The 17,500-nt window shown below is 49.1% G+C and overlaps 1 protein-coding gene across 1 annotated transcript in view; it reads left to right on the top strand.

The window, feature by feature from the left end:
• dnah9 (dynein, axonemal, heavy chain 9) overlaps nucleotides 1-17,500 on the top strand; it is a gene marked incomplete at both ends in the record, with an annotated part of 99,135 nt that overhangs the window by 57,046 nt on the left and 24,589 nt on the right. Inside the window, 13 exons of the mRNA XM_084456483.1 lie at nucleotides 239-319; nucleotides 513-692; nucleotides 3,737-3,967; nucleotides 4,460-4,654; nucleotides 5,208-5,327; nucleotides 5,863-6,051; nucleotides 6,257-6,492; nucleotides 7,359-7,481; nucleotides 7,868-8,072; nucleotides 12,991-13,155; nucleotides 13,658-13,798; nucleotides 14,462-14,632; nucleotides 14,786-14,908. Coding sequence (XP_084312609.1) covers nucleotides 239-319; nucleotides 513-692; nucleotides 3,737-3,967; nucleotides 4,460-4,654; nucleotides 5,208-5,327; nucleotides 5,863-6,051; nucleotides 6,257-6,492; nucleotides 7,359-7,481; nucleotides 7,868-8,072; nucleotides 12,991-13,155; nucleotides 13,658-13,798; nucleotides 14,462-14,632; nucleotides 14,786-14,908 — 2,160 coding nt within the window. The remainder of the gene's footprint in view (nucleotides 1-238; nucleotides 320-512; nucleotides 693-3,736; nucleotides 3,968-4,459; nucleotides 4,655-5,207; nucleotides 5,328-5,862; nucleotides 6,052-6,256; nucleotides 6,493-7,358; nucleotides 7,482-7,867; nucleotides 8,073-12,990; nucleotides 13,156-13,657; nucleotides 13,799-14,461; nucleotides 14,633-14,785; nucleotides 14,909-17,500) is intronic.

Genomic DNA, 17,500 nt, shown 5'->3' with positions numbered 1-17,500 from the left:
ATGAATGAGCTGCCACTCAGAGCCACACTTGAGATTCAATTAGCTGATAAGGACATATTCATCAGTGAGCATGTTACACGATTACCACTTATGCAACTTTCAACAACACACACACACACACACACACACACACACACACACTGTAGACACACCTGACAGTTTCGCTCACACTCACACTATAGCCTGCCAATGCTTGTATCTACAAATCTTCAGACCCCCCTCTGCTCTCTCCTGATAGGTGGATGACCTAAAAGCCAAGCTGGCTGCCCAGGAGGTGGAGTTAAAGCAGAAGAACGAGGATGCTGATAGGCTAATCCAGGTAGAATTTTGTTTTGTTTTTGTCTGCAAGTACACACTGAAGTAGACTTTGAAGTAGACCTTTGTGTGTACTTCTGTCCTTTATTCTTTAGGATAAACTGTATAAAAAAATAAAAAATAATAAACATCTATATTTTAAGGATATAATGATCATGAACGCATAATCCCCAAAATCTCCTGGCGGTTGGCTGCAGGTGGTTGGCGTGGAGACGGAGAAGGTGTCGAAGGAGAAGGCGGTGGCTGATGAGGAGGAGCGGAAGGTGGCAGCCATCGCCGTAGTCGTGACGGGGAAGCAGAGAGACTGTGAGGAAGACCTGGCCAAGGCCGAGCCTGCCCTCATAGCTGCACAGGAGGCCCTCAACACCCTCAACAAGGTCTGTTACCTCAACATCAAACGTGAATGTCTGTGGATGTGGAATGTGGCCTGGCCTGTCGCAGGGGGATGGGGGAGACAGGATGTGTTAGGTCTGAGGGGTCCTTATCAGTTGTCTCCACATTCCAACCTTCCAGTGAGATGGTCTCACAATATCAGTAGACCTGTTTTGCCGTCAGTAGACAATGGTCAGTAGAACGGCGTCATGTCCTACACCACTACAACACGGTCTGGTACTGAATCTGTTACCTAAACTCAGAGCCGGCCCTGACCTCCCTGGGGCCCTAAGCAAAGTTCTGCCCTCCTACCTGACCCATGAGACATGTAAACCTTTTTCTATTAACCCCCCCCACCCCTTGGAGCGGCATGGCCAATTTTGCCGCTCCCCTTGTGGGCCGGTAACTACAGTAGCTGATGCAGATGAAATGGCCTGTTAGACCGCTGAGCTACCGACAGCTGCCAAGGATAAGTACTTACTGGGCCTGTAGTATCTGTTGAAGCTGGCTGTACTGGGCCTGTAGTATCTGTAGTAGCTGGCTGTACTGGGCATGTAGTATCTGTTGAAGCTGGCTGTACTGGGTCTGTGGTATCTGTAGTAGCTGGCTGTACTGGGCCTGTGGTATCTGTAGTAGCTGGTTGTACTGGGCCTGTAGTATCTGTAGTAGCTGGCTGTACTGGGCCTGTAGTATCTGTAGTAGCTGGCTGTACTGGGCATGTAGTATCTGTTGAAGCTGGCTGTACTGGGTCTGTGGTATCTGTAGTAGCTGGTTGTACTGGGCCTGTAGTATCTGTAGTAGCTAGCTGTACTGGGCCTGTAGTATCTGTAGTAGCTGGCTGTACTGGGCCTGTAGTATCTGTAGTAGCTGGCTGTACTGGGCCTGTAGTATCTGTAGTAGCTGGCTGTACTGGGCCTGTGGTATCTGTAGTAGCTGGCTGTACTGGGCATGTAGTATCTGTAGTAGCTGGCTGTACTGGGCCTGTAGTATCTGTAGTAGCTGGTTGTACTGGGCCTGTAGTATCTGTAGTAGCTAGCTGTACTGGGCCTGTAGTATCTGGAGTAGCTGGCTGTACTGGGCCTGTAGTATCTGTTGAAGCTGGCTGTACTGGGTCTGTGGTATCTGTAGTAGCTGGCTGTACTGGGTCTGTAGTATCTGTAGTAGCTGGTTGTACTGGGCCTGTAGTATCTGTAGTAGCTGGTTGTACTGGGCCTGTAGTATCTGTTGAAGCTGGCTGTACTGGGTCTGTGGTATCTGTGGAAGCTGGCTGTACTGGGCCTGTAGTATCTGTTGAAGCTGGCTGTACTGGGCCTGTAGTATCTGTAGTAGCTGGTTGTACTGGGCCTGTAGTATCTGTAGTAGCTGGCTGTACTGGTCCTGTGGTATCTGTGGAAGCTGGCTGTACTGGGCCTGTAGTATCTGTAGTAGCTGGCTGTACTGGTCCTGTGGTATCTGTGGAAGCTGGCTGTACTGGGCCTGTAGTATCTGTAGTAGCTGGTTGTACTGGGCCTGTGGTATCTGTGGAAGCTGGTTGTACTGGGCCTGTAGTATCTGTTGAAGCTGGTTGTACTGGGCCTGTAGTATCTGTTGAAGCTGGTTGTACTGGGCCTGTAGTATCTGTAGTAGCTGGTTGTACTGGGCCTGTAGTATCTGTAGTAGCTGGTTGTACTGGGCCTGTAGTATCTGTAGTAGCTGGCTGTACTGGGCCTGTGGTATCTGTGGAAGCTGGCTGTACTGGGCCTGTAGTATCTGTAGTAGCTGGCTGTACTGGGCCTGTGGTATCTGTAGTAGCTGGCTGTACTGGGCCTGTGGTAGTACTGGTTGAGGCTGGATGTGGATCAACTGAGCTTGTACTAGCTGATGATCCAGCATATCCTTTACCAACAAACTTCAGCATACTGTAGCACCTGTAAATTATAGGTAACAATGCTATTATTAATTGTATTAATTCTTATTAATTTAATCAGCTGCATTGCTGCAATATGGATAGGCCTATCGATTACACAAGTACACTTAATACATGTACTTCAACGTAGATACATTATTAACATTATCTAGCTAACTTATTTGTCCACACAGCATAAATATTCGTGGAACAGATTGAGTAACGTTAGCTATTACCGCAACACATTTCTGAACTGCAGTTTATAAACAGCTTTGCACGTTGTGGCATTTCTCAAACCGTACACAATACATTTCACTCTCACATTTATCAGGCACAAAGTCACAGAACACAGCCCTGGAGTCACCGGCTGACAAGCAAAAGACACGCAGACCAAGAGATGCGCTGCTGAGCCCATGTTCTGAGCTAGGTTAGCAAGACAGACAGACTAACTTACGGGGATGCGCTGAAAGCTAACAAGCAACTTAACGTTAACTTTAGCCACTGGTATTTGCTGACATCAAACTTGGAGAGGAAATAACGCAAGTTTACCTGATTGCTGTTCCCGCAATTCAGTCTCATGCTTTTTTCCCCTCTTTTCATTGGGCGAAATGTAGCTCCGCTTCATCTTCTCATACGCTGTAACTGATTGACACCTGCTTTGGCACGAGAGGAGGGGAAGGCGGGGCCTTACGTAGTTTGCGGGGTCCTACGCAACCTGCGTAGTGAGCGTATAGGGAGGGCCTAAACACCTTCCGCAAGGTCTTTTACCTCAATTCTCAACAAGGTATGTTACAGTACCACAACACTCTCAGCAGGTACTGTATTACAGGTATATTTTGAGGTATTTTGTTCCGTTGAAATAAGACGTCTCCTCTGTGTTTAACAGTGACTTCAAATTCTTCTCATTCATTGTTGTTTTTTGTGGAAGCTAAGGGTTTTAAAGGCATCTGTCTTTAAGAGGTTCAAACAAGCAGAACCGACGGCTCAATCCCCGTTCTGCTCTCCAAAGATTCCTAATTAGAATTCTCTATGTCTTCTCAAAGTCAAGTTCTGCTTTTATATCCTCCCTCCCTCCACCCAGCTCTCCCAGCAGACCTGCCCTCATTCAAACTCAGTTAATTATTCCTCTGCTCCCCCCCACGCCTCATCCCTCATCTCCTCCAGAACAACCTGACGGAGCTGAAGTCGTTCGGTTCCCCCGTGGTGGCGGTGACCAACGTGACCGCCGCCGTCATGGTCTTGATGGCGCCGGGGGGCCGGGTCCCTAAGGACCGGAGCTGGAAGGCTGCTAAGGTGATGATGGCCAAGGTGGACGCCTTCCTGGACTCCCTGGTCAACTTTAACAAAGAGAAGATCCCAGAACCTTGTCTGAAGGCCATCCAGCCCTATCTGCAGGTTAGACTGGGGCCACAGATTGGTAGACAGTGGTATACCAACAGCGGTGGCATGGGGGGGGGAGTATCATTCAGGTTTGATTATATTACAGTACTGCTTCCCTCTCATATACGGCTGCTTGGACCTCCACAGCTTCACCTTTAACATGTTGTGTTGCTGTAGTTTGTGTGCACCTTGAGACATATTTTAAAACTTGCCACACACATCTTCCTTCCTCCTCATCCACCTCCCCTTCCTCCTCCTCCCCCTCCTCCTCCACCGGTCCTCCTCCCCCTCCACCTCCCCTTACTCCTACTCCTCCACCCTCCCTCCTTCTCCTCTTCCTCCTCCTCCTCCACTCTCCCCCCTCCTCCTCCTCTTCCTCCTACTGTCCCTCCTCCTCCACCTCCTCTTCCTCCTCCTCTACTCTCCTTCCTGCTCCTCCTCCACCTCCTCCTATCTCCTCCTCCTCCACCTCCTCCTATCTCCTCCACCTCCTCCTCCTCCTCCCAGGACCCGGAGTTCCAGCCAGACCTGGTGGCATCTAAGTCACTGGCTGCCGCCGGCCTCTGCTCCTGGGTCCTAAACATCGTCAAGTTCTACCAGGTGTTCTGTGAGGTGGAGCCCAAGAGGCAGGCTCTGAACAAGGCCAACGCAGAGCTGGCCGCCGCCCAGGACAAACTCACCACCATCAAGACCAAGATCAATGTGAGAAGCCGCACAGTGTTTTTTTCATAGTCCTATTGGCAGCAAAGTCACTAAAGTGTATGTACCCATCCACTGATCAAAATGTAATGAATAATGCCAGTAGAAATATTTCTCTCACGTACAGTTCTGAACATCAGGCACAGTTCTCTCTGGATGCGCCAGAGTTTTTTTTTTTATGCTAATGAGCTCCCTGTTCCTTTTTTTCCTGTCTTTATTTAGCCTTCAGCCAAAACAGTTTGTGCAGAGAGTCAGTTTTGGAGCCAAAGGGAATTAACTAATCCTCAAACTAATCTACTGAACTTTGCATGTCCCCTGACTCTACACCAATTAATGGCGTTTGTCCTTGTAGTAATTGCTTCCATATGCCAAAATAATCCTTGATAACTTTTCTGTAACTTTTCAGGAACTTACAGTTTGTTTAATCTCAAGTAAATACTTGCTCTCTGCCACATTAGGTGTGTGAGTGCTTATGTGAAGCTTGTTCTGCACTGTATCTTAATGTGTGTGTGTGCGTGTGTGTGTGCATGTGTTTGTGTGTGTGTGTTTGTGACAGCATCTTAATGAGAACCTGGCCAAGCTAACATCCAAGTTTGAGAAAGCCACCGCCGACAAACTCAAGTGCCAGCAGGAGGCGGAGTCCACTGCGCACACCATATCCCTCGCCAACCGCTTGGTGAGTGGGCCAGGAGATATACACGCACACACACACGGGCACACACGCAATCTCTCCCCGCAGGCACGCTTTCTTTCTCACACACACACACACACCCTATCTCTCACCACAGACACTTTTGCACGCATCTACTGTACACACACCTTTGCACACACTCAGCTGCACGCAGTCAAACCCGCTGACGGTTGCAAACTGAGGAGACGAGTGTTGACACTGTGAGCATGATAATCTAAATGAACCACAGGATGATGCTGAGAGACGCCAACAAGGGAATAACACGTTCAGCACATCCCCTAGTTACAAACAACTACAGTATATAATCACCATTGTAGTCATTATACTGTACCACAAACTAAACAACTGACGGGTGTCTCAATGGACCCAGAATAACATGGTCTTAAATAGATAAGTCTAACTTCTTAGAGCTCTTTTTGTAGTTCAAACACACTGGGATAGTGGGTGTTGGGTACTGGAGGCTCAAGTCAATTTTAGGTCCAATAGCTCTAATACAAAGGTATCTGGCGTCTCGTTCTAGGTGGGGGGTCTGGCGTCGGAGAACGTGCGCTGGGCGGAGGCGGTGGGCTGCTTCAGGCAGCAGGAGAGGACGCTGTGCGGCGACGTCCTCATCATCACCGCCTTCGTCTCCTACCTGGGCTACTTCACCAAGCGCTACCGGACTCAGCTGATGGACAGTACCTGGAGACCCTACCTCAGCCAGCTCCAGGTGGGCTCGTGCGGAGACGCGCGCACACACACACACACACACACACACACACACACACACACACACACACACACACACAAAACACACTCTATTCTGCCCTCTTGCCCTGCTCTTTCTGCTTCCCAAACAAAGTCATTTCCCCCTCCAACCATCATTCTGTCACTATAACCCCCCCCCCCCCCCCCACCCCTCTCTCTACCAACAGGTGCCCATCCCTGTGACCCCTGACCTGGACCCCCTGACCATGCTGATGGACGATGCTGACATCGCGGCCTGGCAGAACGAGGGCCTGCCCGCCGACCGGATGTCCACGGAGAACGCCACCGTCCTGACCTCGTGCCAGAGGTGGCCCCTCATGGTGGACCCCCAGCTGCAGGGCATCAAGTGGATCAAGAACAAATACGGCGCGGAGCTGCGCGTGATCCGCATCGGACAGAGGGGGTGAGGGACGGCCCGGAGGGAGGGGGTGAGGGACGGCCCGGAGGGAGGGGGTGAGGGACGGCCCGGAGGGAGGGGGTGAGGGACGGCCCGGAGGGAGGGGGTGAGGGACGGCCCGGAGGGAGGGGGGGGGGGACGGCCCGGAGGGAGGGGGTGAGGGACGGCCCGGAGGGAGGGGGTGAGGGACGGCCCGGAGGGAGGGGGCAGGGTGAGGGACGGCCCAGAGGGAGGGGGTGAGGGACGGCCCGGAGGGGGGGGGACGCCGCGGGGCGGAAAAACGTCTGTATCCGGGAATATCCGGGAATATCCAAATTATATCATATCCGGAGCATATCAGAACTCAAGAATGGGAACATATCGATATGCAGCGTGTTTGGATGATAGTATATTCTGAATGTGTTAGGATGATAGTATATTCTGAATGTGTTTGGATGATAGCATATTCTGAATGTGTTAGGATGATAGTATATTCTGAATGTGTTAGGATGATAGTATATTCTGAATGTGTTATGATGATAGTATATTCTGAATGTGTTAGGATGATAGTATATTCTGAATGTGTTAGGATGAGAGTATATTCGGAATATCATCAATATACGGTGTCCTAACACACTGCATACCGATGTTCCGAGTTCTGATATGCTCTGGATATGACAAATATCCAATTTGGATATTCCCGGATACAGACCCTTTTCGCCCAGTGCGCTAGGACAGGGAGGGTGAAGAACGGTTTGGCATTGGTTTACAGTAAGATTTACCAAACTATCTGGCGAGGCATGTTTGTGCAGTTCCTGGAAGCTGCTCATTGAGTATACGGGGCCCATTGAACAATGCTAAAGAGAACCATCTCTCCCATATCTCCCTGGCAGCTACCTGGAGTCTATCGAGCGAGCTCTAGCCGAAGGCGACGTGGTTCTGATAGAGAACCTGGAGGAGACGGTGGACCCGGTTCTAGGACCTCTACTGGGCAGAGAGACCATCAAGAAGGGCAGGTGAGACGCTGCTCTGATCTCTCCCGCACGCACGGGCCCTCTCTCTCTCCCCACTGTGGTATCATAAGACCTCGAGCATCTCAAGCACCGACTACGTTTACATCTGGTGCACTGTCACCGATTATGTTTTCATCAATCGGAGCTCCGACACCACAGATCTTGTTAAGTGTAGCATGGCGTCTGTTTTCCTAGTAATCATCTCATATTAGGCGTCAGCTGTGCAGCGCCTGTCACTGTCACTGGTCATTTTAAAGCTGCATGCTTTGGCTTCTTTCATTCGCTACTGACATTAACGTACCAAAATGTAATCTTAGATAATTGAGAACAAATCTTATACGAGAAGCTGATCACAATTTTGGCTCCCCCCCCCCTCCCCCCATCCCCAGGTACATCAAGATAGGGGATAAGGAATGTGAGTACAACCCTACCTTCCGTCTGATCCTGCACACCAAGCTGGCCAACCCCCACTACCAGCCCGAGCTGCAGGCCCAGTGCACCCTGATGAACTTCACAGTGACCCGGGACGGCCTGGAGGACCAGCTGCTGGCCGCCGTGGTCAGCATAGAGAGACCCGACCTGGAGGAGCTCAAGGTGGGGGTAGAGGAGAGCAGAGAGCAGGGTTGGACTTGGATCCACTTGACTTTCTGCGTTCACCTCTTAATGAATTGACCGAATCGAAGTTAGCGTAGCAGTCATCTTGATTGGAGGATCGGTTAGAAGTGGTCATTGTTATGGTGACGAGAGCTTCAGGTGGAGATCAACATTGATGAATTGAGCGTAAGAGACAAAGGCTTTTAAAAGAGCAGTCGGGTTCTCGCTCTCTCTCTCTCTTTCTCTCTCTCACTCATCTATTTTAGCTGCCTACTGTGACACAAACACATCCTTCTGTCTTGGAACATCACAGAACCAGCTGCTGGCCTAAACTTTCTCTACACAGCTTTGATTAACCGCATGCATAAGTGGAGGGAGTATTACAGTGTTAGAGTGTTAGAGAATAGTGACCCCGTTTACACCTGGCATTAAAATGTGTTTTCAGTGATCAGATTGCAATCTGATAGTGCTGAACCACATGGAAGTACAGGTGTCAATGCACCCAAAATGTTTTACGGGTTGCGATCTGATCAGCCAAACCACCCCCGGAGGGGTCCTCCGGAGCGACCACATTGAACACAAGTGTAAACTCTGATGTTTTTTCAATCCACATACAGCAATGTTAAACCAATGTGACGTTCGGTTGTTTGATCTAGTTAGAGCAATCGGATCTCACTGGAGACATAATGTTAACACCAGATGCAAATGTAATCAGGTTAAAATCATATCTAGATACAATCTGGATATGAGACACATTTTAACGCAAGGTCTAAATGGGTCAATGTGCGTGTGGGTGGGGGAGAGGCATAGCTGGCCCCCTCGCTCCACTCACTAAAAGGCTACTTAATCACACTTAAATCAGTTTATCATTTTTCAACAAACAGCTGTTTAAAGGACCGCCTCCAGAGTGACATCATCACCTTCATAGGGAATGTTATTGCCACCACTTAGCTGCCACGCAATTGCATGTGCTTAGTAAATGGTAAATGGTAAATGGACTGCACTTATATAGCGCTATTCCACCTTAGCGGCACACAAAGCGCTTTACAATGGCCTCTCATTCACCCATTCACACACCAATGGCGGTAGCTGCCATGCAAGGTGCTAACCTGCTCATTGGGAGCAATTTGGTGTTAGGTGTCTTGCTCAAGGACACGTCGACATGTGGACAGTCGGAGCTGACCCTTCGAACCACTGACCCTTCGATCACTGAACGACCCGCTCTACCAACTGAGCTACAGCCGCCCTAGTGTGCTGATCAGCGTAGCTGTCGCTGCCTATGTAGGACGGTAGCCTAGGCTAGGCGTCATTTTCCCGTGAGGGGTATGATGGCTTGTCCTGGACACCGTTTACGGCCCGGCACGGTCCCGCAGCTTCCTGTCTGACTCTGCCGCGCGGCTCCCGCCTCCTCTCGCGCTCCACCGAGGCTAATGAGCCGAGAGAGCTGTGATGTACCGAGCACGGCCGACGCGCATGTAAATGGCGGCAATTATACGAGAATCGCCTTGATCAAAGCTCCCGCCGCTAATGGTGCCACATGCTCGTGTCGACGAGCCAGGGCCCGTGGCGTCAGCCGTTTGAAGCGGGGGGGTGGGGGGGGTGGGGGCGGGGGGGCGGTGCCCGGTGGCGCAAGCCGCGCAATTAGACAAGACACTGACACGCGCTCACTCAGCCACTGCGGTTTTGACTCCCAGTTAGCTCCCATCTCCTTCACTCTAACCGGGGGAGGGGACTGTCAAATCTGCCACTTCACAAGCAGGAACACTTTTAGCTGACGGCTGTGCCGATGAGCGGCGGGGGGACGGGGGGACGGGGGGGAGAGATAACACCACAGAGAGCTCTGTTAGCGGGTCAGAGATGTTCTCCCACAGCCAGTGGTCCTGTTTACACTGTGATCGTCCTGCTTGTTTGTGTCGGGCCTCTCTCTCTCTCTCCATGGGCAGCGAGTGTTTCATTCAGACCACTAGGCTTTCATCCACGGACAAATCAGCATTTTTTAATCACAGAAAAATTAAACACTTCAAGAGAAGAAAAAAACAAACGTCAATTATTTTAAGCCTCGTGTCCCTTCAGCAGAATCTTGAGGAGAGGGAATGGGATTTAATGAAGCTTGTTTAATTAGCATGGCACTGAGAAGGGAGAGGAGGAAAGCGGAAAAAAAGAAACACGATATGAAATTCACTTATCATAATCATTTTAATTAACGCTGGAAGTTGAGGTTGGATAGGCACAGCAAGCACCTGCCTTCAAAACAAGCCTCCTATACTCTGTAATGAAGGGCTTTGTGTCTTCAGTAAACAACACTCTTTCTTTCTCTCTCTCTCTCTCTCTCTCTCTCTCTATCCCTCTCCCTCCTGGTGACTGATAACAATCTCCATTCTGATAAGGAGAAGCAAATTGGGTGTACGGTACCTATTTATTGTCTCTGAATGAGTTGATGTCATTATACCTTTAATAAGGTTAGCTGTGCCGCTGTGCCTTAAGATGAGTGCTTTCATTTGCACTCATCCAAAGGCATTGTTAACGAGTTTGATATGTCAGATCTCAATTTTTTGGAGAGGGCATGTGGGACCCCCAAACCATCCTTAATGAGTTTAACTGCCGCCTCCTCCTGTGTGTGTGTGTGTGTGTATGTGTGTGTGTGTGTGTGTGTGTTTTGTGTGAGAGAGAGAAGTGGGTCTTCACAGTTAATGACAGCAAGGCCGCTCTGCTTCCCAAATCACCTCACCGGGGCGCTCAGCACTGCTCTGTAATCACTTCGCTCAGATGATAGATGGATTATCTCATTTTAATCCCAATTAGGGCTTTCTGCTGACTGTTTAATTGTTTGTTTGTCCCAGGCCAGGGTAATTACTCGTACAACATGACATCAGAGTAATCGTTAATAACTGACTCATTATTTGAATTGGCGCAGATGGCTTTTGCCCCTGCAGGCCAAGAGGGTGGAGGGTGGAAGTTCACAGTTGACTCACCGTGCAAACCTCCACTTATGAACTCACCTTCACCACTCATAGACAGGCCTCCCTCCTTCCAAGCAGGGTCCATGTTCTCTCAGATGGACTTCTAGCTTCCTGTTTCTTCTCCTTTGTCGTTTTTGTACCGTCAGAAGCTGAAGGAGTGAGCAATCCACTGTAGTCAGCCATATAAAAAAAAAAGTTATTGGATATCCTCTATAGTAGCTTGTTACGGTGTTCCCTAGGCTGGAAAACACATTAATTCCTGCTTCACCGCTTCAGAGCATAGGGATTTCTGTCATAGAGAGGGCAATTTAATACTGGCTTCCATAAGTTTCTGCTCCTGCCTGATGTGATAGCTCAGATAAGTGGGCCTTTTGTCATGGTATCAGTAATGTGTGCGGGGGACGGAGGGGGCTGTTCTCAGGCGATTACACGTGGAACCGAGAGGAAGTGCACGTAGGACACAGACTCAGTGTCAGGAAGTCATTATTAGTTTAGACGAGAAAGCCAAGTCCTCCGGAATGAGAGGGGAACCGGGGAATGGTATCAGTGGAGTTCTGTGGGGTAGAAGAGTTGAGGTTTGTTGAAGTCCATCAAGAGCCAGTCAGCTCAGCAGTGACACTAAACTGTAAATAGATCCTGAGACTGTCTGCAGTCTCCGAACCCTAGCTTCCAACACAGCTGGGGAACGCCAACCTGAGATGCATTCCAGAGAGTGGGTTTAGTGGAAACTCAGAGTTTGCTAACCCTGAGATTCAATTCAATCACAACGCGGTGGCACAGTACATAGCACTGTCGCCACACAGCAAGAAGGTCCTCGGTTCGATTCCCGCTGGGGACGATGTCGGCACTGGGGATGTTCTCCCCAGGGGTGTCAGGTACTCAGGTGGGGGTATTGTATCTCCTGGGTCTTCCTGTGCAGAGTGCTCTCCCCGTGTTCGCAAGCTTTTCCCCTATAAAAAAAAAACACTACGAAAAACATGCAGATGGCTAACGCTGTCCATCACTAACGAAGACGCACAGGAGCACTCCGATTACTACTGTCTGTTCTCGGCTGCCCTTGGGGGAAGGACGAAGAGATGCAACCCTAAATGCGTGTGTGTGTGTGAGAGAGTGTGTGTTACCATATGTCGCCCGTGTGTTCTTCTAAATCTTAGGCTTAGCAAACTCAGAGTTTTCAATGAACCCGCTTTCTGGGAATCCCCCCTGCTGGTTTTCTTGTGAGTCCGGGATCATGAACTCCCAGCGGAGGACATTTTCTTTGTGTACTTTTTCTCTTTTGAACAGGCAGGTTTTTTTTGTTGTTGTTACTTTTCAAACCAATGAGTAAACAACAGAGGGCTTTGCCGTCATTAAAAGGACGGCCTCACCTGTCCATATGGCGAGGTCTGACTAAAGCCTGTTCATTGGGCGTGGAAACGTGCGCGCGTGTGCCTACAATACGCGTGTCCTTGCTCGTTCCTGTGCGCGTCTTTATTTGTGAGCCCGCGCTTGAGCGCGCGCCTTTTTGTGTCTATTAGTTCGACCATCAAAGCCTATGGATTCTGCCTGATCCAAGCCCTGCTCCGTCTCTGGGGCGAGTCTGACTGACGGAGGTTTGATGTCCGCTGCCCAGAGGAAGTTTCTTAATCCTCCTTGGACCCCTGCCCCCCACCCTCTCTCTCTTCATGCTGAGCATATTGATCATCTCTGCCTTTGAGGCGCCCTTCAGTATTCATGTCCTTGTCTAATCCCACACCTGCAGCGTCCACTCATCTTCCCACCGGTAATTAGTGGCTGAAATGAAGGGTGTCCTTGTTCTGGAACCTTCACTCTGGACGTTTCATGGTGGCAGGGAAATATTGCAAATGTTGACCTCTTCTTCTCATCTGAACTCGTTGTTTTAATCCAACCTGTTTGTTTGTGTGTGTGTGTGTGTGTGTGTGTGTGTGTGTGTGTGTGCGCGCGTGTGTGTGTGTCAGTCCAACCTGACGAAGCAGCAGAATGGTTTTAAGATCACGCTGAAGACCCTGGAGGACAACCTGCTGTCACGCCTCTCCTCCGCCTCAGGCAACTTCCTGGGAGACACGGAGCTGGTGGAAAACCTGGAGACCACCAAACGGACCGCCGCCGAGATAGAGGAGAAGGTAGGTCTCTCTCTCTCTTCCTGTCTCTCTCTTACTCTCCGTCTCTTTCTCTCTCTTTTACTCTCCCTGTCTTTCTTTCTCTCTCTCTCTCTCTTTTTTACTCTTCCTCTCTCCCCCTCTCTCTCTTTCTTACTCTTCCTCTCTCTCTCCCTCTCTCTCGTTCTTACTCTCCCTTTCTCTCTCTCTCACTCCCTCTCTCTCTCTCTTTCTCTCTCTCTCTCGTTTGTTTGTTTGTATGCTGATTTGTGTATACCGGATACTACTGTGTATGTAGGTTGGGAGGGGGAGGGTGGTTGTTGGTGTTGTGGTTGTGGTTTTTATTATTAAAATTATAGTTTTAAAGTGTTTGGTGTTTAGTTTGCTTTTCCCTTTTATTCTCTTCACTTTTATAGTTCTCCTAGCCGACAATAATTCTGTATCTGTGTGTACAGTATGCGTGTGTGTCTGTGTGTGTGTGTGCGCGTGTACTCACTCCTGTGTGCGTTCCCTGCGGCTCCTGCAGGTGAAAGAAGCCAAGGTGACGGAGGCCAAAATCAACGAGGCGCGTGAGCGCTACCGCCTTGCCGCCGCCCGCGCCTCCCTGCTGTACTTCATAACCAGCGACCTCAACAAAATACACCCCGTGTATCAGTTCTCTCTCAAGGTACGGCGGCCCGTCTCCGTCAGGCCACTTGCTCTCGCACGCCGTCCCTCCCCCCGGTAAACGGGCGCCGCGCCCCTCTCTGTCTCTTCCTCCTCCTCCTCCTCTCCCTCTCACTTTCTGGCTGTGTTTTATACTCTCTGCGCCACCACATTATTGGGTTTTTGGCTCCCAAACGTGGTTACGGCCAGCGTAATGTCCCTGGTATTGTCACGGGGGCGGGCTTGAGATATGGAGCTCTGCAGGTATCTGCCCTTGCCCCTCCCCCACACCGGGGGTAATCTAATGAAAATGCGTGGCGCTGAAGGGCTCGACGAGAGGAAACACACCATTTTGACCCTCTTGAATTAGATGAAATACATTTCGATGCTCATTTCGCAGCGTGCGCCGCTGCACTCTGCGCCGGGGGCAGCGTTCAGCTTCATAGGTTACTGCTAGCAAAGTGGACGCGTGGGGACATTTGTAGAACATCATATAGATTTCAAAACGACCCTCTTCAAAATGACCCTCTATCCTTTGCTGTGACCATTCTCTACAGTGTGTGTTTTAGAGTTCTAGAGTGGATGACCAAAGACATATCTGCACTCAAAAACTACTGGTAAACTAATACTGGGCTCTACTTTTTTCTGTTCTGCCGCTCGACGTTCCACGGGTTCTGCGCTGCAGGCGTTCAGCGTGGTGTTCCAGAACGCTGTGCTGAAAGCGGAGCCAGACGAGATTCTGAAACAGAGGGTGTCCAACTTGATAGATAGCATTACCTCCTCTGTCTACCAGTACACCACCAGGGGCCTGTTCGAGTGTGACAAACTCACTTACATCGCCCAGCTAGTCTTCCAGGTGGGTCCGACACACACACGCACGCACGCACACACACATACAGTTCAGACTGATTTCAGAGACGGCTTGAAGCTCGGTTTAACTGTGGAAACTGCAGATGACCTCACTAGGGCTAGAGAGTTTTCTTTCTCACATTCTTTTTCATCCTCTCAGATCTTGCTGATGAATAAGGAGATTGACCCCGCAGAGCTGGACTTCCTCCTGAGATATCCTGTCCAACCAGGAGCCACCTCACCCGTGGACTTCCTGTCCAACCACTCCTGGGGCGGGATCAAGGTGAGGAGACAGGAAGTGAGGTTGTCAGACCTCCATCGCTGAACTGTGGAGGGATGACAGTTTGTCATGACAGAGATCTAGATGTATAAATTAGGCCTCGGTAGTCTAAAATGTTTAATTCCAGCCACTAGTGTGTAGGTTCTAGACAATAAAGTCCCATATTAACAAGGTGACGAAAACCAAATTTTTCCAACTTAGATAAAGTACGACCATTTATAAATCAAACAGATGCAGAAAAATGGATTCATGCTTTGATATGATTCATGCTATGATTTCAAGCCAACTCGATTACTGTAATGCACTCTTTACTGGCGTCCCCCCAAAACCACTGAGAGACTTCAGCTCGCCCGACTATTAACCAGAACCCAGAGGAGAGAGCACATTTAGTCCAGTCTGAGCTGCTCTGCATTGGCTTCCGGTAACATTTAGAGTTGATTTTAAGGTCCTCCTCCTCATACAAAGCCCTTAATGGACGAGTACCAAGCTATATTGCTAACTCTCTTGTTAACTACATGTCTTCAAGAACACTGCGATCATCCACTGCTGGTTTACTAGAAGTTCCCAGCAACAGTTGGAAGAAGATGGAACACAATACCAATAGATATCAGGGAAGCCAGCTTGCTAAATACATTTAAATTAAATACTGTAAAAACGTATCACTTCACTTTAGCTTTTAACTAGCTCCTTTTTTTTTTTTAAATGTGTATCTCTCCAGTACAATATGTTATTAAATTGCATTTATGAAACAATTAATTTGAATAGGTTAAATATTCTAATTATGAGTCTGATGGGAAGGTGCAGACTGGGTCACACCTAACCAAGGTTTTACCAAGATTTAGAAGAAATCTGGACACATCAACAGGTATTGTGTTAAATGTTCAAGATGTCCAGGGCAAATGGTACTTTTTAAATCTAAACCTGTGGAAACATACGAAGAGACTGCACATTACTACACATTTGTGGGATTTTGGTGATTTGTGATATTGAATTGGTAAGATTTTTTTTTGTTTTTTTGTTTGCTTGATTTTTTACCTTTATCTTCTTTTATTGTGTTTTATCTTCCATCTTTTTTCCTGCTTTTTGTTTATTTTATTATATTTTTATGTGAAGCACATGCATCTAAATTCTTTGTTGTAAAGCACTTTGAGCTGTATTTATTTGTATGAAAGGTGCTATACAAATAATGTATTATTATTATTATTATTATTGTTATTATTATTATTATTGCTAAATAAATCTTGAGATTTATGACTTTTTTTTCCTATACAGCAGACAGGATCCAGTTAAAAAGGCTTTAGTGCAGTAACAGGTCATTTTGACAACAGCCCCACTAACCCTGGGGAAAGGGGCAGGACGTCCAGGGCGCGGGGATGGAGGGATGGAGGAATTGAGGGTGCTTGTTTTGATCTCCCCAGCCCAGCGGGGAACGCCTGACTCATTCAGCCTAGCCCTGGCCCTAACCCTGGTTTCAAAAACAAACTCTCCTCCAGCTCGTCAGCCAGGAGGACTCTGACTGATATCCCCCGGTTGGAGCACTCGGTCTGATACACCAGAACATTGTGTCTCCCAACGACAGTAGACCATTGAGACTGTAACACGTCTGAAATGCGGATGCTGTTTTTCTACCCCCTTCTTTTTTTTCACAAAACTCTCCCTTCATCCCTCGGGGGTTCTGCTCCCCCTCCGTGTTTTCTGGCGGCGGATCATTCTAGAAGGCCGCTGGTGTGCGAGGCAGGGGTTGGCGTGGCGACTGGCCGCCTGGCGGTGTGCCCCCACCCCCCGCCCAGTGCCTTCCCCCCATGCAAGTCAGGGAGTATGGCTTCCAGCTCCTGTCACCTCCATTTAGCAGCAAGCTAAACACTAACGCCAGGCAGGATCTAAGGCTTCCACACTCATGAATATTTCAGCCGGGACCCGTCTACAATATTAGCTTAAAACCTCCGGGAAAAGTTAAAGTCCGCCTGGTGCACGTCGCACCTAGACATTTCGGGTCGCATTAATTAAATTCTGTCACTCGATTTTTTATCGCAGGGAAGGTAATCTGTCGGAGAGCTTTAAATGAGGATAAGATCCCCTAATTGCAGCGGCCTCTTGATACGGGTCCCAGGAGGCCTACAGTACGCTCTCCGGACGCAGGCTGAGACTTTCCACCAGTTATTAACCAAGCTAGAGTTAGAGAGGAGGAGTCTGTAGAGTTAGAGAGAAGGAGTCCGTAGAGTTAGAGAGGAGGAGTCCGTAGAGTTAGAGAGGAGGAGTCCGTAGAGTTAGAGAGGAGGAGTCCGTAGAGTTAGAGAGGAGAAGTCCGTAGAGTTAGAGAGTAGGAGTCCGTAGAGTTAGAGAGGAGGAGTCCGTAGAGTTAGAGAGGAGGAGTCCGTAGAGTTAGAGAGGAGGAGTCCGTAGAGTTAGAGAGGAGGAGTCCGTAGAGTTAGAGAGGAGGAGTCCGTAGAGTTAGAGAGGAGGAGTCTGTAGAGTTAGAGAGGAGAAGTCCGTAGAGTTAGAGAGGAGGAGTCCATAGAGCTGCTGGAACAGAATCTCTCTTCTCTTTGTCTTGTCCTACAGAACAGGGGTCGTCCTTCTGGTGTTTGCAGTCTT

Source organism: Borostomias antarcticus, assembly GCF_949987555.1.
Source record: "Borostomias antarcticus genome assembly, chromosome: 22".
Lineage (NCBI taxonomy): Eukaryota > Metazoa > Chordata > Actinopteri > Stomiiformes > Stomiidae > Borostomias > Borostomias antarcticus.
Note: the sequence above shows the minus strand (reverse complement) of the source record. Positions and strands in the feature narration are given on the sequence as shown.